We start from the raw sequence: 23,689 nt of genomic DNA on the forward strand, positions 1-23,689 counted from the left end.
AGATGTCTTTTTTGAGAGCAGAAGAGCACCCATGTCATTCTGCAACCCTCAGTACCAAAGGTGTCCCCTCTCCCCACCCAACTGGTCAATGATGGGAGGGTTTTATCTGTAGATGCCTCAAGTTGCTTGCCAATGATCCACCCTATGTTTTAAAAGCATCCCGCTGCAAAGATCATTATGATTCAACCAGTGTAGCAACCAAGCTGAATGAAATTCTCCACCAACCCAGGAACAAATAATAATAAAATCTTGTTCTAGTCTGAATGAGGCCCCCAGTATTTTTACTTTATCCCATTAATGGTAACCCAAAAATCAGAGGTAGTTTGCCATTGCCCCCTCCATGTCATGCCCCTGGTATTCCTGGAGGTTTTCCTGCATAATTTCCAGGATCTGACCACATGGAACTGAGTGAACTGTGGTTGGAGACATAACTAATTAGTTAGGCCATAGTTTGAATAGTTTGGGTTGTTCAGTATAAGTAGGATGAATAGTTGTGCATCAAGATGCAATAGACTATGAAGGGCTAATAAGTGCAGACAGATCCCAATAGAAATAATTAATAGGACAGAGGTACTGTATGGTCACTGTTGATAAAGTGGTCAAGATAGCAATGATTGCATGGATCCAAAAGTTATTAAATAATCATGTTCTATTGGTGCCATTCTATGTATATATTTATTATTTTCTATAACCTTCCTCATTAACTTCCATTGCTTGTGGAGTAATTAGAGATTCCAATGCAAATACCTTTCTCCAAAGTGAATTGCCAAGAAGGGCAATTTTGTAAAGTCCACAAAATAACAGTGGACTGCCAAGAACTTGTTTAAAAGATTCTAGATTGTCTGGTTGTAATTAGTCCTCTCCTTATATCATTGTACCTGCACCAGTGGTAAATGTGTATGTCCTGAAGCTTTCTTGCTGCAGGTTGCATTGTTCTTTTAATGCCATTAAAGGTCTACTGACTGAGAGGAGCCCAGTGGCTAACCAACTCTTGACAGTCTAAGTATAAGGTTCTGTTACAGGGCAATGGAGAAGGGACATTTCAAAATTACACTTGCTGAATCCCAGTAACTTTGTTTCCCTTTGAACAAGAGCTTGAATCTATTTAAAAAATGGATACAGGTAGCAGACAATGCCACACTGGTCAGTGTGAAACCTGTGACTTATGATTTTATTGACAACTTAATGTGAATTTTAAAGTCTGATGACAGTCTGATGACAGTGCTGGATTATTAACCACCAGCCGATTGGGGCCTCCGCTTGTCATCCCACCTCCCAGCGCGCCCACCCTCCAGCCTGGCCTGCCTTCAGTTGACAGCTGCCATTTTGCGGCTGCCCACCCTACATTCTCTCCTGTGCGTTCTTCCCAGGCCCCCTCATCGCTCACCTCCGCCACCGCTTTCTCGCCCACCCTTCTACCCCACGCAAGCTTCACAGGCCGCCCATCCTCGCCGCTCACCAGGTGTTGCTCTGGTGAAAGAGAAAAGTATTCAATGTAACCACCTTCAGAAAATAACACTAGGTTATAACACTATGTTGGGAATCAGAGAACCCACATTGAAAAAAAGCCACATGAGACTGAGAAAAGACTTGGAGCCAGGAGTAGAACTGGGTGAGGCAGATTCAAAAAAGCCCTCCCCCCAGAAATATTTATGCTTAAATGGAGATGTAAAAAAAGGCTATTTAGTTTCTGAGAGGCGTTTCCATCTTAGAGATCTTTTCAGGGATTCCCTCACTTCATAATTCCTCAAAGCGTAGACAATGGGATTTAGCATGGGAGTGACAACTGTGTAGGACAAAGACAGCATTTTTTTGACTTCAGGTGAATAGTTGGATTTGGGTCTTACATAGACAAGGCTCGCACTTCCATAGAACAAAATCACCACAATGAGATGAGATGAGCAAGTGTAGAAGGCCTTTCTTCTTCCCACTAATGTAGGCATCTTGAGGATGGTAGTTATGATATGGATATAGGAGATCAGGATGAGCACAAAGAAGAAGAAGAGGATCACAAACGTGGAAGCTATGGCTTGCATTTCATATAAGTAGGTATCTGTACAGACTAGCTTCAACACTGCTGGTGAATCACAAAAGAAATGATTAACTTTATTGTGCCCACAGAAAGGAAGATTGAAAATCCAAACTACTTGTAGCAGAGATAATGGGATTCCAATCACCCAGACTCCACCTAACAACTTGTAGCAGAGGGTCCTATTCATGACAGTGGCATAGTACAGCGGGTTGCAGATGGCAACATAGCGATCATAGGACATTGCAGCTAAGAGGAAACTCTCTGCACATCCAAAGTAGAAGAAGCAAAACATTTGAATGGCACAGCCAGCAAAGGAGATACTTTTGTCCTTCGCCAGTAGGTTAATGAGCATTTGAGGGACGGTGTCCAAAGTGAAGCAGATCTCAAGGAAAGCCAGATTTCTCAGGAAGAAATACATGGGTGACTGGAGGGCAGCATCCACCGTGATGACAAGAATAATGAGGACGTTCCCTGATACTGTAGCAAGGTAAATGACCAAAAGCAGAGGGAACAGAAACAACTCTCCTTTGGGCATGCTGGAAAATCCAACAAGGATGAATTCCTTCACCAACGTTTGGTTTCTCCACTTCATTTCTGTGAATGACTCTGAGAAGATCTAGTGAGAAGGAGGCAGAAGAAGAAATGCATTTGGAAAGTTAGTCATCTATTCATATAAGTGTAAGAGAAAGACAGATTTCCCACACCCCATTCCATTACTTTATTGTTCCATGTCTGCTGTGCTTTGTGTACCACTCCTTATTGTTGGTATAAGTAGAACTACTGTTGACTGGCAGGCGGGCATATATCAGCCAAAATAAGATGCAACACCATGCTCTAGCATTAACATGGCCACAATCTTTTATTAATATACATCCAACCACTCAGAGGGCTGGCCCACAACATGAGACCAGTAGCCTGACCCTACCAGCCATCCGGCTGCAACCAATTGGATCTGTAGCCACCCTTGGACCTGCCCTTCTCTCAGCTGGAAGAGCAGGACCTTTTGCCTTCAGAATCCCCTCTGCGGAAGGTGACTTCATGGAGGCCAAAGGACACTCAACTCTTTTTGGCAGTCCTGGTTGCTTGGTTCCAATCCCTTGGCATCCCAATCACCTGGGCTTGTTATAGGCCAATTTTGTTTGGAGACTCCCATATTACAGGGATCACCAGTATGCAAACAGGCACTCCCTGACCAATAGGGTCTCCTGCCCCCTTATACCGGTGGAACATCATATAACATGAAAACATACCCATGCAACTGTAACTTAGGGGATAGGGTGTGTGGGAAGATAATCCATCAGCTACAGCTTGCATAGAAGGCAAGCAGGGGTATATGGCATGCTAAATAGGTTCCCGTGTGCCTGCCTAACATCCCATGTGTGCCAGTGGCCATGCACACTCTTCAGTGCCCACCCTCTGCAGCACAGCGCCTCTTCCGCCCGGCCAGGTACGGTGTTTATGGGCAGCGTCATATCACCCGGTGCCACAAACTATCATTTTTTAGTTAGACTCAGAACTCTCAGAGGTTCAGAGGAACCCATAAGTGCTTAAATCTTTTAAGACACTCACCCAACATTTTAAGAGTATTAACATATGATCTGCATTATAAACATGTTTGAAATTTAAGAAAATTGCAATTATCTAATTTGAGGCCTCCTTTGAAGGCAAATGGCTCTTCTGCTTCCTCACCCACATAGGCTTTCTTAGAATGTTAGATTAGACTGTGAAATCTGTTCAAATCCCCACTCTATCAAAGAACTTTGGGCAGTCTCTGTCTCTCAGCACATTTAACCTCACTTCAAGATCTACCAGTGCAGGCATGTAGGCGAATTTGTAAAGAAGGAGAAATAGAGGCCACTGAACATTTATTGTCATCTTCATCACCATCTATATATTATTTATCATCATATACCTACAGATTCAGTGGCCTCAATGCTTACAGAACGTCCCAGAGAACTGAGGAACAGCATCTTCAATTCAGACACAAATAAGGAGCTAACAAAAAAAACAATTGCTCAATATGCTTGGATAGCTACAAAAATAAGGAAGAGTTGGTCCAACCCTAGATATTAACTGTTGATATATATTGCATTCTCTATACTATATTTCTAACTAAGTGATCTGTACTTTTAGGTTTTTCTATTGGATGGTCCATGACTGTAAGTAAAACTGATGATGGTAACATCACAGAAGTGTTATACCATGAGTTCAATGGAAGAAACTTGAGATTAATTTTTATTCTTGATAGAGAAAAATACATATGTCATCACTGGAGAATAATCAGTTTGGTATGCCTACGCACAATGGCTGCCAGGTCTGACTGGGAAAATTCCTGGTATTTTGGGAGGGCAGAAGTTCCAAAGGGAGGAGAGAGTTTAGCCTTCCAAATCTGTCTCCTGGAGGCTAACCCTAATATACGTCCTCCACACTCATTTACCTGCATGAAATAATTTCTTATACAACCCTACAGTGATTTGTGAGTGGGAAGGAAAATCAACTTCCCACAACCAGACATATAGTGACTCTAGCAACACATGGAACTTTAATATGATGTATACAATAACCACGTGAATATGGAACAATGGAAAGTACAAAGTTCACATAATTTTATGTACGTTGATTTTGAAGTTGTACATGAAGAAATGCTCTGTGCTGTTAACAGACAGCAGAGATACAATGGACTGGATCTAACAAAAAATGTCTGATTACATGAGGACTAGCATTTGGGTACAACTAGGCTTTTAGCAATGGCTGATCAAAATCAGCCCTCCACTCCAATCCATAACTTTTGAAGGTGTGTTGTAAGTTAACAGGTCTGTCTACATCTGCCTACCAGCATTTTGGGTAAACTTACACTATTTTCAAGGTAGACAACTGTTATTCCTGACCTTTGAAATCCTAGCCTGCCTACAAAACAGTTCTGAGAGATTTTATGTCTCATCTTCTCCAACGTGCTGAGGCTAGTAACGGCTTGTTTGATACTTCTCAGTATGAAAGATGTCCCCTCTCCCCACCCGACTGGTCACTGAAGTGAGTGATGGCATGGTTTTATGTGTAGATGCCTCAAGTTGCTTGCCAATGGTAACACCCTACATTTTAAAAACAACCTGCTGCAAAGATTATTATGATATTATAGTGTAGCAACTAGACTGAATGAAATTCTCCACCAACATAGGAACAAATAATAATATAATCTTTGTTCCAGTCTGAATTAGGCCCTCAGTATTCTTGCTTTATCCCATTAATGGTAACCAACAAGTCACCTACTTTGTGTTGGTGAGCCAAGAATAAGAAAGCCTACTAAAGGGTGAAAATTCCTATCCCAATCCTTGGACTATCAATTGATCAGCCAGAGGAATTTAGCCTTGACCTTTTCCAATGTCATTCCACAATAGGCTACAACAAATGGATCCCAGAATATGAAATTAGAAACTTCCACAGAAATTATTCCATTGCTTGTTTAGTAGCTTCAGTTGTGACCTGTCCTCAATGTGAATGTTGGTGAATAAGGTCAAATAATGACAACAGAACAAACTCACTGAAACTGTAAGAACGATCCTTCCTCATGGAGATTTCTTCTAGCTGTTCTTTTGCTTAGGCAGGTGCACAAAAACTCCAGACAGTCTCGAACACTTGCTTGAATTGCTTCTACAACTTGCATTGGGCTTCATTTAGATGTATAAACACTCTCCTTTCTACCCATTGTATTTTTGGATGGGTCTGCAAAAGAGCTCCGTATAGGGGAGCCTCTGAGACTTTCCAAGTATGGGGGAATGGGAAGATCAAGAATTCCCTTGTGCAAATGCTAAATTGTACTTGCAGTGCTAATACGTCTACAACATGGTCCCATGTGGAAGCAGCTTGAGTGTCTTCTAAGAAAAGTGGTCTATACCTTTTAAAACAAATGTTAACACTAACGCAATTGGTAAATTAAAATAGTTAAGTATTGCCAGCTGAACTATTTCCTTGAGTACTTAAAACTCCACATCAGGTCTCCAATTTAAGGAATGTCACACCTACCTCAAAAATTCAGAAGTTATGAACTCCCATTGCAATGAACCATTACTGCACAGAAGAAAATTAATGCCTTGCTTCTAAATGAACTGTGAGGTTGAGCTTAATGGCAGTGTGACTGCAGCTTTCAGACAGAGCTGTTTAAAAGCCATGGTGTGATCACACACTCTGTGATTTGTATTGAGGACTTCATCAATGTGGTTTTAAAGAACAGAGTTTGTTGCATCAATCCCAAGGGACCCATATATCATATTATTCCATAGTATAGGAAATATCTGCGAATTGACAACTTTCTCCATCTGCATTACTTCTTAGATACAATTAGGGTTGGGTACTTCGGCGCCAGAAGTGGCCGGTCTCTCCCAGCACAGTAAGTGCCGCAGGAAGGAGGGGAGGTGTGGGTGTCAGCCGAAGCGCCCAACCTTAACTACAATGGAGTTCCACAATATTTACATTCCACAATATAGTTAGAAGGCACTTACTACAGCAGTCACCCTACACTTGAACAGGTTTATGTTTTATCAATTTAAGCACCAACCCAACGTGACAGAGGTTGACATACTCCTACAATTTCATAGTTTTGTTTCAGTTTTTGTTGTTTTGGTGTCATGCCATAGGAAACCATCTTGTAGGATGCCACCTATATTATTCTTTATAGGTCAGTTCTTCACTGAAGCAGTGCTCTCAGGACTAGGTATAAGGTTTAGGAAATGCAAAGAGCATTAAGGAACTGCAATATAAGCTTGTGTCTATTGGGCCAGTTGATCCAGCTAGGCACCTCCCCAAGTCTCTCAACCTAAGTAGGTTTGGAGGTAATCAGGTTCATCAGCACTGCATGGCTCTGGGATGGGGTTTCATGTAGCCACTCTGGCACTTCACTTATTTTGTTCTGTCTCAGCCTCAGCCTTCTGTTGCCCCTTTTCCTGTAAAGGTGTGTGGGATAGGGCTCAGGGGTGCTGTATGTCCAGGTATGACATCTGCACTGTGGGGGCAAGGTAGGTATTGTAGTATCAGCAGAAAGGTCTTCCTGCAGGCCCTGACACGGTGTCTACTGGAGCATCTGCCATGTCATGTCTTTCCTGTTCCTGCTGGTCATCTTTAGTAGTGGCCTTGTATCATTGAACTTTCACTCTGAGGACTCAGAGTGTCCAATTTTCTGGGATGATTGAAGGAAATTATGACACCAGTCCCTAGGGCCATGAACCTCTAGGTAGAGCTTTAAGAGTTACCAGATTTACAAATGTTCTACAGACTACAGAGATCAATCCTACTGAGTGAGGTGGCTTTTTGGAGGGTAGGGTCTGTTCTGTTGTACCCCATTGTCTTTCCCAGTCCCAATCAGGAAGGAGGCAAGGTCTTAGAAAAACAGCATAGTTTATTGGCCAAGAACTATGTCAGATGGATTCCCTCTTTGCCAAGACCTCGGAGAGAATGCCATGCAGACGGTTCACAGTTGCCTGTATTTATACAAATAGTCTTCACATTTTGAGTTAACCATAAACTATAACATAAGTCAAGCAGGGTTAAACATACGCCAGGCCTCTTATTATTTTCCTAATAATATGTTTTCATCATCTATCCTCTACTGACATATGCATTTGCCTTATCATATATACCCTTTTAGTATAAAATATGGCTTTATCCATCTTCTTCTAACAAAACCTTTTGCTCTATCATCATATAGTATAATCAAGCTACCTGCATTTCATTCTGATATTGAGGGGGACTTCTGCTTTTTGTGAGGCTGACATCTTTTTAAAGTGAAGACCTACTTATCTATAGTGTGCCATTCGCTTATCTTTGAAAACATTCACCCCCAAGGCTTATGTTTACATATGCCCCTCACTTAGATAGAGACCCTATGTTCACATGTAGCCTTCTCACTTAGAAGGAAAGAGGTCCCCTGCTCAAAGGCTGAATATTATTCTAACTAAGCAAAATCTGCTAACACAGCATCTACAAGCCCCCAGCTCTAAGAGGCTATCTTATAACAAGCATATAACAGTATCACAAAATGTTTCCTATTATCATTACAAATATCTGTTATTCTCACAAATATTGGTTTGATTCAATTCCTTCATTCTGAGACACAACTGCTAAAAGTCATTATGATGTCCTCTCAGGCTGCACTCCTAAATATCCAGAATTGACAATATAATACTGGCCCAATGTCAGAAGGTAAGGGCACTTGAAGCAGGGATGATACAAAGGCACTCCAGACCAGCCATAAATTGAGTGTGCCAATCAGGCATATGTGAACTGTAACCCAGCTTGCTGGGGGGTAAACGGTCATGACTGGGGAAGGCACTGGCAAACCACCCCGTATTGAGTCTGCCATGAAAACGCTAGAGGGCGTCACCCCAAGGGTCAGACATGACTCGGTGCTTGCACAGGGATACCTTTACCTGACACTCTAGGCCAGGGGTGTCCATACTGTGGCTCTCCAGATGTCTGATTACTATTATCATGAGCCCCCTCTATGTCATGCCCGTGGTATTCCATGGAGGTTTCCTTGCTTAATTTCCGGGATCTGACAACATCGAACTGAGTGAACTGTGGTTGGAGCCATTACTAATTAGTCAGGCCATAATTCATGATGGCAAGAATAGGTGGGTTGCTCAGTAGAAGTAGGATGAATAGTTGTGCTTCAAGATGCTAGGGCTGATACTGCTGCAGGCAATTCCTATTAGGATCTTAATATGAATAATTAATAGGACCGGAGTGTTGCATGGTCACTGTAGATGGAGATAGCATTTAGAGCATGAATCCAAAAATTATTTAATAATCATGTGCTAATGCTCCTATTCTATGCATCTGATATTTATTCTTTGCTATAACCTTGCTAATTAACTTCCAAGTGGAGTTATTGACATTCCAGACGTCTGCGTAATCAGTTTTCCAATGGGAGAAGGGAAGACTCTGTATGAAAGACAGCTTGTAATAGGCCATGGAGTCACAGCCATTCTCTGACTCACCATGGAGTCACAGCCATTATCTGAACCAACCTCCCACAAGTGAATAAAAAATGCTCTAATGATATAAGTTAAAAACTTAACATTCCCTGATGAGTCTTGTATATTTTATCCCCAGGGGAGAAAACTCAGGTAAATGCATTAATACACATTCTGTCCAATTAGTCATCTTCTCATTTCTGCATCAGGTAAGGGCTTAGATGAGATGTGCTTGCTACAGATTTCTAAATACAAGATTTCTATTCACAGCAATATTTCACTTAGGGTATGATGTTCCTCTTAACTCAGCAGAAAGTAATGCTCCAGAAACAGCAGGCTTCGGGACACATTAATAGTCCTCACCATGCCTGTCCAAGAACATTACAGAAGAGCTTTATGGACTTTTAGAACTGGACATCTAGAAATACTGGAATTAGACTGCTTTTCGCACATTAACACTGAAAGCTGATACAGTCTTTTTCAAATGTTCTAAATTCAGCCCACACTTTTAAACTGATTCTGCCTATGAAATCCCTGTCCTCCCTCCTTGTAAGAGACCTCTCATCTAATACCCAATCTCTTCTTAGTTGTTTTGAAGGGCATCTACTTGAAAGCCTGTGTGGTGGGGAGCCCTAGGATGTCTTTGACAACACACTTGGTCTGTCATGATCAAGGCACATATTGTAACCAAGTCAGTATATCACAGACATGCATAAAGCATTTACTTGCCCCCAGCACCCAGGAGTGCATAATACAAGCATCTCCCTTGCTTCAAAGCAGTGGTCCCCAACCTTTTTAGGGCTGTGGACTGGGGGGGGGGGAGAGGGAGGCCCGGGGACTGGTGGGGGAGAGGGAGGTATGAGCGCTGGTGGTTGGGGAACACTGCTTCAAAGGATGCTTCATCAAAGCAATATGAAACATTTCCACTTAATAGTCACCCCTTAAGTATCACCTCAAGCCATCGATCAAAGCAACCTAACATTTGATCTTCTCAGAAAGAGCCAGCGACAGTTTTACCAACTTTTCATACCTGGTTCTTTGATAATATACTAAAGTCATCCAGCGATTACTGCACCTTGGAATGTCAAGTGCCACCTCCTTACCTTCCTGCCAGATTTGGACAGCGGTTACTTTCAAACTACCCAGTCAAATTCAAACTTCATCCTGGGTAAGTGGTGTCTCATGTATAGATATGGGGCTCTTCTTCATGTAAGAACCAGCCCAGGTTGGTGGTATGTCTGCTACATTGTTCTGTTACCTGGATACTCCTGCAACTGCCTCGCAAGGCTATTCTTTCACCCCTTCTCAAAACCTGCAAAGACTCCTCATAGTTCTTAGCCTCTCATACACCTGGGATCAGGTAGTATCACACATATGAATGTCCTTCCGTTCACCCCCTTGTTTCATCCCTCATCCTTAACCCACCCTAAGGAACAATGTGAATATGCCTCCTATAATATTTGTGTGGTGCTAGCAGTCCAGTTTTCTTTTTATCCATTTTTATTTTGTTTCCTTTTCTGCAAAGTAAAACATATAGCTATAATAATGAATTAGATAATAAGGAGAACAAATAATTGTGATTTATTGTGCAAGATGCCATTGTTCTTCAATACTGACCCTGTGCATCATGAATCTTCTCAAAATGTCCAGTTGAAAATGAAGTTGCAGTACTTCTTCCATAGCCACAGTTCAAAAATACATTTGGTTGGTTGGTTGGTTGGTTGGTTGGTTGGTTGGTTGGTTGGTTGGTTGGTTGGTTGGTTGGTTGGTTGGTTGGTCGGTCGGTCGGTCAGTCAGTCAGTCAGTTAGTCAGTTAGTTAGTTAAGAATTTTTATTGTATTAGCCATTGGCCATTAGAATCGTATCAAAACAAGGTCATACAAAATTGAATATAACCAAACAAATGGTATATATAGGTATGCAGAAAATGATCAGATATAAAAAAAATAGTGTAATCAATAAAATACATGTAATGATCCCTGATTCATGCCTCAACTTTGATCCTAGTCTCCCGGTCTCTCCCAGCTAGTCATAAAGCCATAAATCGCCTGCCAGTTCCTGGCCTCCTCTGCATACCAAAGTAGCTCACAGCAGGGACTCCTTATCTCTTCCTGCTCCCTCTTGACCTTGCCTGGTTTTGTGGAGACTCAACATTTCCAACAATTCAGATCAAAGCCTGAGCCAGATGGCTCCTCTGAAAAACCATTGTATTTTTCTTATTTTCCTGCCTTGCCTCATTCCTGCCTCATTCCCCCCTCCTTTAGTCGATCCCCTGTATAAGTACCCCTGGGAACTATTAATCCTTTGTCTCTTTCAAAACATTTGGTCTATGAACTTTGCAAGTAGAAACTTTTATATTGTTCTGTGTAATAAAGACTTTTCCTTTGGATTTACATTCTGCCTGTGATCTCAGGAGTTCCTTTAACATGGGCATTACTTTGTGACTTCTGCCTGGTTCCTGACAATACAGTGATAAAATTGGTATTTTAAGAAAGGACAATTGTGCATTAGAAGTGCTGTTTGCATAAGGTGGACCTAGTTTTTCTGGCAGCCAGTGCAAAAAGTGCCACTCTACTGGAGACATATCTGACATCAGAAAAGCCAAATTCTCAGTTTTTGTGGTGTGCCAGGGTAATAGTTTCCTAATAAATTTGTTTCACAGATCATTGTAAAGAGTACAATCCAGGACATAGCGTATGATGTCCTCAATTGCGGTATTGCCACAGATACAAAGCTACTCTGAAACAGTTTAAGAATACTGGAAGTTGTGCATAAAGATGGTATTTTTCTTATTCCCTAACCCCTTCAGGATGATTGTGCTTGTAACTGACTTTTTCCATTCTGACTAACATTGGACAAGGAAAAAAAAATAACTATGTCTTTTCTTGACTTTCCAGCAATTAAACAAGAATGGCCTGGGCAAACAACAGTATTATCACGGAGTTTATTTTGTTAGGATTTTCTGAACTTCTTGATCTGCAGCTTCTGCTCTTTGTGATATTTTTTATTATGTATGTCATCACGCTGCTGGGAAACGTCTTCATCGTCTTAGTCACAACAACAGATCTAGCTCTTCAAAGCCCCATGCATTTCTTTCTCAGGAATTTGGCCCTTTTAGAGATCTGTTTCACTTTAGTTATTGTCCCGAAAATGTTGGTGAACCTCCTTGCAGAGAACAAAGCCATCTCCTTCCTTGGTTGTGCGACGCAGATGTATTTCTTCTTTTTCTTTGGAAGCACCGAATGTTTTCTCCTGGCCACCATGGCTTATGACCACTATGCAGCCATATGCAACCCCCTGCACTATACAGTCATTATGAACAGAAAGCTTTGTCTGCAGTTGGCTCTGTACTCTTGGTTCTCTGGCATTCCAGTGGGGACAGTCCAGACAACATGGCTGTTTAGTTTCCCATTCTGTGGCCCTAATAAGGTAAATCATTTTTTCTGTGATGGCCCACCAGTACTAAAACTGGTATGTGGAGATACATATCTGTTTGAGATCTATGCGAACGCAGGAACGGTTTTAATAGTCCTCTCTCCATTTGTGCTAATTCTGGTCTCCTATGGCTGTATCATCACCACCATTTTGAGGATGCCTTCAGCTGAAGGCAGACACAAGGCCTTCTCTACTTGTTCCTCACATCTGATTGTAGTGACTTTGTTCTACGGCACAGCTGGACTCACATACTGTCAACCCAAATCGAGTTATTCTGGAAACCTCAAGAAGTTGCTGTCTTTATTTTACACCGTCTTCACCCCCATGCTGAATCCCATCATCTATGGCTTGAGGAACAAGGAAATGAAAGGAGCCATGAGGAGACTGTTGAGCAAAAAAAGCACGATAATTGCAGTTGTAGGCCATGAAAGAGTAGGAGGGCCCTGTGGGCGTGGAATGGCGGCACAGAAATGTTTCAAATACAATAAGTAAATAAAGATTGAGAGGATTATAGAATAACTAAAATGCATCAGTTTCTGAAGGACTTATGCGGCAATATTAATTACTTCAATTGCCATAACGTGGGTATCCCAGGCTAGTCTGAACTCATCAAACCTTGGAAGTTAAGCAGGGCTTAGCATTAGGATGGGAGACCTCCAAGGAATACCAGGGTCAGGTCAAACCACCTTTGAACACCTCTTGCCTCGAAAATCCCACAAGGTCACCATGTCAGCTATTACTCTCTCTGATTTGAAAATAACAGTTAAAAATCAGGTGTGAGGTTTGCCCTTAATAGACAAGCAATCATGATGGAACCTGCATGGACAAAGGGAAATGGGAGTATTCATTCATTCATTCATTCATTCATTCATTCATTCATTCATTCATTCATTCCTTCATTCATTTCACCCTCCCCGAAGTCTCAGGGTGGTTTACAGGAAACAGAAAAAAAGATACAGATAACATATCGTAACAACATGTGATAACAGCAATAACCTTAACATGATAACAATAACATTACAAAGCGATGGAACTGCAAAAGATGTAATGGTGAGGAGACAGGGCAAGAGGCATATGAAATGAAGTATTAGCACAGATTAATGAGAAAAATACACTTCCCGGAATCATTAGACTTAAAGAGAAGTGGTGAGGGGAGAATGAGTCTAATCAAACCCATGAGAGCTTTTAGGGGGCTACTTCTTATTCACTTATGAATTTCTAAGATATGTGGACTAGGGCATCTTCATAGTTAGTCCACTACACAAAGAAGGCAATAATGAAGTAACATTCCATTCCGGAAGTCTCTGACTACAAAGAGTGCCATAAAGTTGTGCCTGCTTTTGGAAGTGTACAGACACCTACTCCTAGGAAAATAAGGCTGTATGTGAGTGAGGACCTGGGACTATGCCCACATGTATTTGCTGGTCAAAATGAGGGCAGGGTCCTTCTCAGTGCCATTTAAAATTTAGACAACTGGGAATGAAAGATGTAGAAATGTTGGAAAGGAACACTTTTAATAAATATGAAATAGCTCTGGAAATAAAGGTTCTATAAGATTCTTTATTCCTTTGTCCATCTTTCTTTGCAGGGACTCAAAGCAGATTATGGGTTTAAAAAATATTGACTGATTGATTGATTTTATTTATTCAGAAAAGAGAAAGCAGCAAACAGCAATTACCTGCAGCCACCACTGATGCCACAGAGGCATGGGCAGAAGGCAGATGCACTGGGGGAGGAGCCTTGGCAGCATGCAGGTTGGGCGCTGCATTGATGCAGCATACCCCTGACATGGGCAAGGAGGTGTGGGCCTGGGGCTCCTTAAAAGGCACCGCATGCTAGGGACCCAGCCTCCTGTACCAGCCCCACTGCTGGACCAGCTTCCTTCCCACCCACCCTGTTTCACTGGCTAATGTTTATGTCCAAATGGCCACTGTAAAATGTCTTTGAATTGCATTTTGTCACAGCTGGTCTTTTTTGTTATGAGATAGTGCCTGTCTGGGGGGAGTTTGGTCTGCGCATTGGACTCCCCAAGATCAGGGCCTCCTTATGATGTGGCAGGTCTGTGAGCAGGGCTGATCTGGCTGGGGAGGCATGGGACTTGTAGTGCCATGTAGCCCGGGGTGGGACCAAGAAGGAAGTGGGCACCTCTCCTTGGCAACCCAGGTTTTACAGTGGTGGGTGGAATGGGTGAGGCCAAGGGAAGTTTGTGCTTCCTCTTGGCACCCTAGTTGGACACTTCTCTATGGTGGGAATCCAGAAAGTCAGGAAGCCCAGCCATGAGGACTGCGCTGCCGCCGGGCACCCTGCCTGGCTCCCACAGACAGGCATGAGAGTGCCATGGCAACCAGCCCCAGGGGAGAAGGGCTGGCTGTAGCCTGTGACATTCACACTGCCTCTGCCACTGGCGGTGACACCAGCACTAGCTTTCAGGAGCAAGGTCGCCCGGCTCTCCTGTCCATATGCAGACTCTTCACATCTTCTCTTTACATCCAGTGGTCTGCACATGTGCTCTGGGGAAACTTGAGGGCTCGCCATGGCCTGTGCTTCGGTTTGCACAGGGTGCTGCGTGCACTGACCGATCCCCAGCCATGCACGTAGGAACACTGTTTTCTTCCCTGCAGCCCAAGGGGGTTCCCTTCTTTTGCCCCCTTCTTTTGCCTTCTGATATACAGGGGTAGTCAGTTTGATTCCCCCCCTCGCCCATGCCTGTGCTCCCTTTCATTCTCTCTCTTTCTCTGCCATTCTCCCTGCCTTTCTCTCCCTCTCTTCCTATCTACTTTTGTCTGTTTTCCTTTCTATCTCTCTCTTTCTTCCTTTCAATCGACCCACATTTCTTTCTATCACTCTTTTCTCTCTTTCTTTATCTGTTTCTCACATCTTTCTCTCTCTCTCTCTTTTTTTTGTCACTCTGTTTCTTTCTACCTCTCTCTCTTTCCTGTGCTTCATTCCCACCCCCATTCTAGCACCCGTTGTATTTCAACCTACAACGAGCTTTAATTCTAGTAACACATTTGAATAAATTAATTCTTTCCATTCTGCTTTATCAATTATTCTAATATTGGACTCCGTTTTCCATTTAAGTCTTATAATATTGATCTGTTTTGCATCATTTATGTAAGTTTGCCACTGACTCATATTCCATCTGCATATAAAATCCTAGCAGCTGTTGCCATATATTTAACTTTACTATACATTTTAATGTAGGTTTAAAAAAAATGCAGTCAGACAGTAGAAGACATGACGAATGCAACCACTCTTTAATATAGAAGTTAGAACCTTCACAGGGAAGCCAAGCTAATATATATAAAAAATAGTACAATAATCACAGCCCTGTTCTCATTAAAGAACCATCGTCCTGAGCAATCTGTTTTACTTTACAAGAGAGATAATCAATCTTCTCTTATGGATAGTGCTTCACCAAAGGAGAAATAGCCTCATTGCTCCCATATGCAAAAGAAAGGAGGAATTATAATTACACAGAAGTACACCCAATGTTAGTCAGTGGTGCATATTCCCAAGAGGCTGTTTTTAGTTTTACACTGAATCTCAGAAAGTTAAAATTGTGCATTTAATTATTGATACAGTTGTTTCTGAAAGGTAAATAATAGCTTAACAAGCTATTTCTCAGTTATTGGCTCCAGGGAGGTGGTGAGCGAGGACGTTCAATTCCCCTAAGTAACTAACGGCAAATTATATAACGAATCCAGGTCACCAATGCAAGATCTTTCCCAATCAAAGTGGCTCTTCCGTGTCTTCAGTGGTATGTGATTCATTTATTTATCTCAAAACCCTAAAGTGTGTAATGGAACAAATGCTGATTGCAACAAATGTTCATATCCACAGTGTTAGTGCTTCCATATGTGTTCCGTGTTAGATGATGAGAAACATGCTCATGGAAGCAAACTTGTACTGTGGATATTAGCTACTGATAACCAGTAGGGTTGTTTGGATTAATATAGTGCAATGTTCATTTACATTTACCAAAACAATGAGTTTGATCCAAACAACTTTCTACTGAAAAAGGGAGGAAGGTTCCCCTTTGGCTGTTCAGACAACTTATGCTGTGAATCATTGGACCTGCATGAACAAGTCATGTTGGACAGGTGCTCTAGTTATTAATGAAAGCAGGTAAGACTGAGAAGCATGGCTTATGGATCTAATATTGGCTCCCTCTGGAGGGCTTGAAGTCTATATCAGTGTGAACAAAGAGGATTGGAGGAAAAGATCAAAGATGGGCCAAAGGATAAGCTCTAGTCTATGCATGCAGCAGAATTAGATAGGAACCTGGTGCAGTTCTAGGGGAGTAAGGAATGGGCATTCCTCCCTCAGTTGGCAGCTTGGGAAGTCTCCTCTGTTTAGCAAGCAAAACAAACCATAACCCTAAAGCTGCATGTAGAAAACAAGGACCACACTGACCCAGGTGTGGCCAAATGTTCTTCTGTGTGGGTGCAGGAAGAGGTGGAGCAACATGCCATGACTAAAACTGTAGCCTGCAGCCCGGCATGAAACCTCCAGTGCGTAAACGGTCGTAGAGAGGATTATCTTTACAAATCAGCTATTTGTTGGGCTGTGTGAATTTGGGGTGATGGTGGTTCAAACAAGCTCTCCTCACACAGCCCAACAAGCAGCTGAACCCATGGTGAGGCTTCTCTCCCCAGGGTCAGCTTCAGCTGTGCAAAGAGGGCCAGTACAAATCTTAAGTTAATATAACTGTAAGTAGTATTGTTCACTACTAAATATTCTGTTCATCATTCTTTATCCGCATAAACACTGACTGATGAGAGCAGCCATGTGCTGACAAAACATAAGTGGGAGATTCCACTGGGTAGCCATGTTAGTCTGAAGTAGCACAATAAAATCAGAGTCCAGTAGCTCCTTTAAGACCCACAAAGATTTATTCAAGGCGTGAGCTTTCAAGTGGAAGCATTCTTCCACTCGAATGACTATAGATTCACATTTGTTATATGTCATATAGACTATCGATCCACATTTCTTGTACCAATCTGCTATAAGTGAAGCAACATAGCCTAGAAGAATTAGGTTTTTGACAGATTTCCCTGCACTTACTATAAGAAGATAATACCTTTCACTAAAGAAGGTCTTTGCGAGAGAGTGAACAGATCTCCATCCTACCCTTTAATATACTTATTTTAAATTTATTTTTAATGTGAAGTATGAGTGCAAGGGATTGCTGTCACATTCTAGTACAAGATGAGATAAATTATGAGAAAATAAGCTAAAATCACGAATAATGAAGAGAAAAGCAATTAATGAATATAAGATAACTGTTTAGTATTCTAACCTTACAATTAATGTATATAACCAGATCCCACTTCTTCACATTGTCAATATATGAAATTATTCTTGGTTGTTAATAGTTACATGTATTAAGATGAAGAGACAAAGAAAGGTACAGCCATGTTGCTATATCTTCAGAAAATTTCAAGTACAATAAACTATGTATCACCCCTGTAGAAAGCATGAAACAAAAAGAAAACATTGAAGAGAATCAGACCAGGGTCACAGAATTCATTCTTGTTGGATTTTCTAATCATCCTGAACTTCAAGCTCCCCTGTTCATCATCTTCCTTCTGGTGTACACCATCACTCTGACTGGAAATGTCCTCATAATTCTCATCACAACTTTGGACTCAGCCCTTCAGAGCCCCATGTACTTCTTCCTCCGGAACTTGTCTTCCTTGGAAATCTGCTTCAATTTGGTCATTGTCCCAAATATGTTGATGAACTTCTTGACAGAGAACAAGACCATCTCCTATTCTGGTTGTGCTACGCAAATGTACTTCTTCTTCTTCTTTGGGGCTGCCGAGTGCTGCCTTCTTGCTGCGATGGCATACGACCGTTATGTTGCCATCTGCAACCCGTTACGCTATCCTGAAATCATGAACCGAAGAGCTTGTTTCCAACTGGCTGGTGCTTCGTGGTTCTCAGGTTTCCCCGTGTCTACTGTCCAGACCTCATGGATATTCAGTTTGCCATTTTGTGGACCCAATATAGTCAATCACTTCTTTTGTGACAGTCCTCCAGTTCTGGAACTGGCCTGTGCTGATACCCACATGTTTGAAATTGAAGCTCTCACAGCCACAGTACTCTTCATCATGCTGCCTTTCCTTTTGATTCTGCTCACTTACATTCGCATCATCACTGCCATTCTGAGAATGCCCTCAGCAGAGGGCAGGCACAAAGCCTTCTCGACATGTTCATCTCACCTTGTGGTGGTGACTCTGTTTTATGGCACAGCCACATCGACCTACTTCAGACCCAAATCTACCTATTCTCCAGACACCAAAAAGATCCTCTCTCTCTCCTACACTGTCATCACCCCCATGTTAAATCCCATTATCTACAGCTTGAGAAATAAGGAGGTAAAAGGTGCACTGAAGCGAACAATGAGCAGGAGGATATTTGTGCACCAAAAATAATTTTGCTTTGTGGTATTGCTGGCTGGATTAACTCTGTTGCCTTAATGTTATGCTGTGTTGTGCCTGTTTCTTTGCTGTTACCCATCTTGGGTCGAGTATTAAGTCAATAAAGGCTTATCACTTAATGGTTGCAAGGGAAAGTGAAGCTGAAGAGCCTACAATGAATGCTGGATGTCACACATTAACCATTACAGATATATTGGCTTGATTTGCTCGTCAAAGACATAGCTTGCTGCACTCCCAATAATGAATGGCTTGAATACTGCAAGGTCTCCCAGCACATTGTACTCCTCATCTTGTTTCCTTTCCCCTTCATTCTGCTCACTTATGTTTACTACGTTTTTTGAAACTGTAGGTCAAATTAAGAGCCTCTTGTGGCGCAGAGTGGTAAGGCAGCGATATGCTGTCTGAAGCTGTCTGCCCATGAGGTTGGGAGTTCGATCCCAGCAGCCGGCTCAAGGTTGACTCAGCCTTCCATCCTTCCGAGGTCGGTAAAATGAGTACCCAGCTTGCTGGGGGGTAAACGGTCATGACTGGGGAAGGCACTGGCAAACCACCCCATATTGAGTCTGCCATGAAAACGCTGGAGGGCGTCACCCCAAGGGTCAGACATGACTCGGTGCTTGCACAGGGGATACCTTTACCTTTACCTTTTAGGTCAAATTAGATTTATACTAAATGTCTTACTCCATTCTTCTCTCCAATGGGAACCCAAAACAGCTCACGCGTTCACCTGTCCTCCATTTTATCCTGAGAACTACACTCTGAGGTAGGTGTGGCTGAGAGTGTGTGAATGGCACTAGGTTTACCACCAATCTTCATATTCCAACCTAGATTCTAGTCAGGTATTCTAATCATACAGTGGCCTGAATAGCTTCAGAGATATTCTTGAATACTCTCACTTTGGAAAAGGAAGGACCTTTCTCCCTAATATGAAACCAAAGCAACTCATATCATTCTCCTGCCCTGAGTCATGTCATCACTATGACAGTCCTTTGAGTTGTACTAGGCAGAGGGTTTGTGATAGGCTGTAAGTCTCTCATCAAGCGTCCAAGGCAGAATGATGATTCCAACTCCCAGATCCTATTCCAAAGCCCTGACCACTATACCATTATGGCCCAGATAGGTAAAAGAAATTGTTAAGATCCATGTTTTGTAACAGAATAGTATTCACCTTCCTTGCCTGTGCTGCTTTCCCTTACTGGCTTCTTATGAGTAAACTTTTGCTTCCATTGCAAACAGCAGAGGGGTGCTTAAGATCTCATCTTAAGGAAAATGAAGGCTACAGTTCCTTTCAGTTTTTGGCTCTGCAAATCCCATCATCATTGTGAAGCTGGTGGCCAATTCTGGACTCTCACCTTAAATTGATGATGAGTTATAGATGACACCAATGAAGACCCCAAACCTCCATACCAAAAAACCTGGAGATGGGGGTCTTGAGGTTCCTTGGGACAGGACATTCCCATTTCTTTCCTTTTATGACTGCAAATCCCATTGTCATCCTGCAGCTGATAGCCACAGCTGAGATTAGAAGATTCGGTCTGCTCGCCAACATACAATGAGGATTTGGAGAGAAAGGACATTAAAACTGGATTTAACTGGATTGCCTATACTGTATGTGTGGTGTGCATGTGAAAAGTTCAGTCATCAAGTCACAAGAACCTCATAGGAACCCCAGCATGAGGCTTTCAAGGCAAGTCAGAAGCAGAGGTGGTTTTCCATTGCCTTCCACTATGGAGTCGTCCTTGCTCATCTCCCTTCCAAGTGCTGGCCTGGCTCAACCTGAGATCTGACAACATCAGGCTATACCATGCTGCTTCCCTTCCCAGTCTTCCACACTGCAGTAATACCTAATAAAATGTACATAAAATATTGAGTTATTAATACATTGTACTGATCTATGCAATGCATTTGATTTAAAAATGTTTGTCACTACACTCTTCTGATTTCAATTGTTGATGATAATAGCAATACTAAAAACAAAGCTAATTGAATAACATCCAAGTATAAACTTTCTCATGATTATAGAAATTGAGGTTGTTGTTGCTGTTTTTCCGTCCAACATTCTAACCTGACTTAAGATTCTGACAGCTCTAAAACTGAGTGTTATATTGGAAATACTGGCTTGCTTTCAAAATGTTCACTTGGGCATAACAGCAAGTTGTTTATCCATTCTTTATTTTACTTTAAAAATTACAAAGAAAACAAGAAAACAAAAAGTGGCAAAGAATTACTTGCACCCATGATTGACACCATGGAGGCGTGAGCAGCAGGAAGATGCAGTGGAGGAGGAGTCCTGGTGGCAAGCAGGGAAGGTGCGACATTGATGCAGTGTGCCTGTGAAATCTGCAAGGAGGTGTGGGCCCTGGCTCCCATAAAAGGTATCATGTGCCACAGGCCCAGCCTCCTGCACTAGCCCTGCCACCAGAACAGCTTCTCTACCACCACCCTGTTTCATTGACTAATATGTTTGTCTGAATGGCAACTGGAAAATGTTTTTGAATTGCATTTCATCACAGCTGGTGGTTTTGGCATGGGATTGAGCCATGGAAGTGAAGGCAGGATCCTTTCCTCTCCTCACTTGGGAATTCCAGGGAATTGAGTTCCTATTGATTTAAAAATGTCTTTTCCCACAGTAGCAGTACAACTGCAGAGAAATCATGTCATGTCCAAGGGAACCCTAACCAAACTCACAGAAAATTAAGCCTATAGTTTAGCACTTAGTAAAATTTCTCTTATTTGGGATTGAAATAATCTGAAGATCTGTGCCTTGGATTGATTTAGTATTAATGTGTTAACCAACATTTTGAAGTTTCCCTTTGGGTAAATTATTTTAAAATTTGAAGGTCGAAGAAATAACCCTGTCATTTTCCAGGAAAGTTCCTTTATCTAGACAGATAGTTAGGTGATAGACCTGTTCCATGACTCCTACATTTGAGTTCTAATGACACATTAATACATGTACACATATTAGGCTGTATGATATGTGCTAGATGATGGAGTCTTATCTGAACAGTCCAGGCTAGCTTGATCTGGAAGGTAAGCAGGGGGTTGGAATCCTCCAAGGGAGTCCAGGGTTGCTATACAATGGCAGACCTCCTTGGAATGCCTTGAATATTGTACAATGTCACCATGAGTCAGTGACAACTGTATGACACTTTACACACTCACTCACTCATTCACTCAATCAAATTCAAATTCAAATACTCTTTGAATCAGTAATCAAGGTACATAAAATAATAATTGATAATTAAAATAGTATAAAATTTGAAACATTCCAGCTATAAGAATCATTATAATTTTAAAACTCACAAGCATTATCTCAAGCAATTGAGACTATCTCTACCTAAGTTGCTCTGAATCCACCCAGCTCTTCTTTGTTTTGATCACCCTCCAAGAAAATCTGTCCACAAGTTATTTATGTGCGTTTGTGTGACATGTCTTTGATCACCTCCAAGTTGGACGTTCTGTGGAGATGGTTCTCTCCTGAATTGTATAGCCAACATTGGAGTAATACATGTTCTGATGTCTCAATGCTCCCATCCTGGCAGATGCATAAACAATCACAGAGGGATATTTTTTTGAATAAGCCTTCATTTAAAGCAGATGGAAGCATACTATATCGTAGGAGCATAAATGATCTCCTATGATCTGGGAAAACAAGATTAATGGCCTCAAATTATTAAGTGGAGGCATTGGAAAAATAATAAATTTTTTCTTATTGGGGATTGAAATAATCTGAAGATCTCTGCCTTGATATTTGGATTAATTTAGTGTCAATATGTTAACCAAAATTTTGAAGTTCCCCTTTTGGTGAATTATTTTAAAATTTGAAGGCCAAAGAAATGACCATGGCAATTTCCAAGAAGATTACTAAATCTAGACATATAACTGAGGAGTAAAACTTGATAAATTCCCACCTGTTTCCCATTAATTCTGAGGTCCCTTCCTCCAAAATAAGCAAGACTTTTGTGATAAACCTGTTCCATGACTCCAACATTTGAGATCTAAAGGTAAAGGTAAAGGTATCCCCTGTGCAAGCACCAGGTCATGTCTGACCCTTGGGGTGACGCCCTCCAGCGTTTTCATGGCAGACTCAATATGGGGTGGTTTGCCAGTGCCTTCCCCAGTCATTACCGTTTATCCCCCAGCAAGCTGGGTACTCATTTTACCGACCTCGGAAGGATGGAAGGCTGAGTCAACCTTGAGCCGGCTGCTGGGATTGAACTCCCAGCCTCATGGGCAGAGCTTTCAGACTGCATGCCTGCTGCCTTACCACTCTGCGCCACAAGAGGCTCTGAGATGTATTGACATATAAATATATGTACACATATTAGGTTGTATAATATGTGCTAAATGATGGAGTCTTATCTTAATAATCCAGGCTAGCTTGATCTTGGAAGTGAAGCAGTGGGTTGGAGACCTCCAGGGAGACCAGTCTTGCAATACAATGGCAGACCTCCTTGGAATGCCTTGAATATTGTACAGTGTCACCATGAGTCAGTGACAACTGTACAACACTTTACACACTCACTCACTCACTCACTCAATCACTCACACATTCTATGTAATGGTGCCAGATATTTATAAAAATAGGAACTTGGGTTGTAAAGAATCATTCACAGTTCTATAGGGTGAGAGAGAGAATACCTTTATTGGCATAATAAAAATAAAAAGCCTTCAAAACTCATTTAAAGGGGGCCATTGCTGCTGCGGGGGAGGAATGCCAATAGGGACCTGGCTGGTGGGAGAGAACTCCCAGCCCTGGCATTCTGGGGCTATGTATGTGTTGCCATGGCAAAAGGGGGTGTGGGTGA

At 42.0% G+C, this 23,689-nt stretch overlaps 3 protein-coding genes across 6 annotated transcripts; 2 read left to right on the top strand and 1 right to left on the bottom strand.

Moving 5' to 3' along the window:
• Positions 1 to 1,679: 1,679 nt before the first annotated feature.
• On the bottom strand, positions 1,680 to 2,624 carry LOC143825465 (olfactory receptor 10A7-like). Its single transcript, XM_077313495.1, has one exon. It carries the CDS (start codon positions 2,622 to 2,624, stop codon positions 1,680 to 1,682), a length of 945 nt encoding a protein of 314 aa, XP_077169610.1.
• A 1,340-nt stretch (positions 2,625 to 3,964) lies between these two features.
• On the top strand, positions 3,965 to 12,924 carry LOC143825466 (olfactory receptor 10A7-like). The gene is made up of 2 exons (XM_077313496.1): positions 3,965 to 4,000; positions 11,926 to 12,924. Exons 1-2 carry the CDS (start codon positions 3,965 to 3,967, stop codon positions 12,922 to 12,924), a joined length of 1,035 nt encoding a protein of 344 aa, XP_077169611.1.
• Positions 12,925 to 16,234: 3,310 nt separating this feature from the next.
• LOC143825115 (olfactory receptor 10A4-like) lies at positions 16,235 to 18,902 on the top strand. 4 transcript variants are annotated; one of them, XM_077313133.1, is made up of 2 exons: positions 16,235 to 16,261; positions 17,940 to 18,902. In XM_077313133.1, the coding sequence occupies exons 1-2, from the start codon at positions 16,235 to 16,237 to the stop codon at positions 18,870 to 18,872; spliced, it is 960 nt and encodes a 319-aa protein (XP_077169248.1). In that variant the 3' UTR covers positions 18,873 to 18,902. The 4 variants fall into 4 exon arrangements, with proteins under 4 accessions (XP_077169248.1, XP_077169249.1, XP_077169250.1 ...); XM_077313134.1 differs by lacking the exon at positions 16,235 to 16,261 and adding an exon at positions 16,551 to 16,560 and having other exon boundaries at positions 17,938 to 18,902; XM_077313135.1 differs by lacking the exon at positions 16,235 to 16,261 and adding an exon at positions 16,935 to 16,946.
• Positions 18,903 to 23,689: the final 4,787 nt, after the last annotated feature.

The sequence above is a fragment of the Paroedura picta genome, chromosome 16, assembly GCF_049243985.1.
Source record: "Paroedura picta isolate Pp20150507F chromosome 16, Ppicta_v3.0, whole genome shotgun sequence".
NCBI lineage: Eukaryota > Metazoa > Chordata > Lepidosauria > Squamata > Gekkonidae > Paroedura > Paroedura picta.

Bases quoted from the DNA above. Each gene is read 5' to 3' on its own strand.
- LOC143825466 (XM_077313496.1), top strand. From the start codon at position 3,965: ATGCTTACAGAACGTCCCAGAGAACTGAGGAACAGC. The intron at 4,001-11,925 runs ATCTTCAATTCA...TGGGCAAACAAC, and splicing joins CCAGAGAACTGAGGAACAGC to AGTATTATCACGGAGTTTAT.
- LOC143825465 (XM_077313495.1), bottom strand. From the start codon at position 2,624: ATGAAGTGGAGAAACCAAACGTTGGTGAAGGAATTCATCCTTGTTGGA.
- LOC143825115 (XM_077313133.1), top strand. From the start codon at position 16,235: ATGGAACAAATGCTGATTGCAACAAAT. The intron at 16,262-17,939 runs GTTCATATCCAC...AACATTGAAGAG, and splicing joins AAATGCTGATTGCAACAAAT to AATCAGACCAGGGTCACAGA.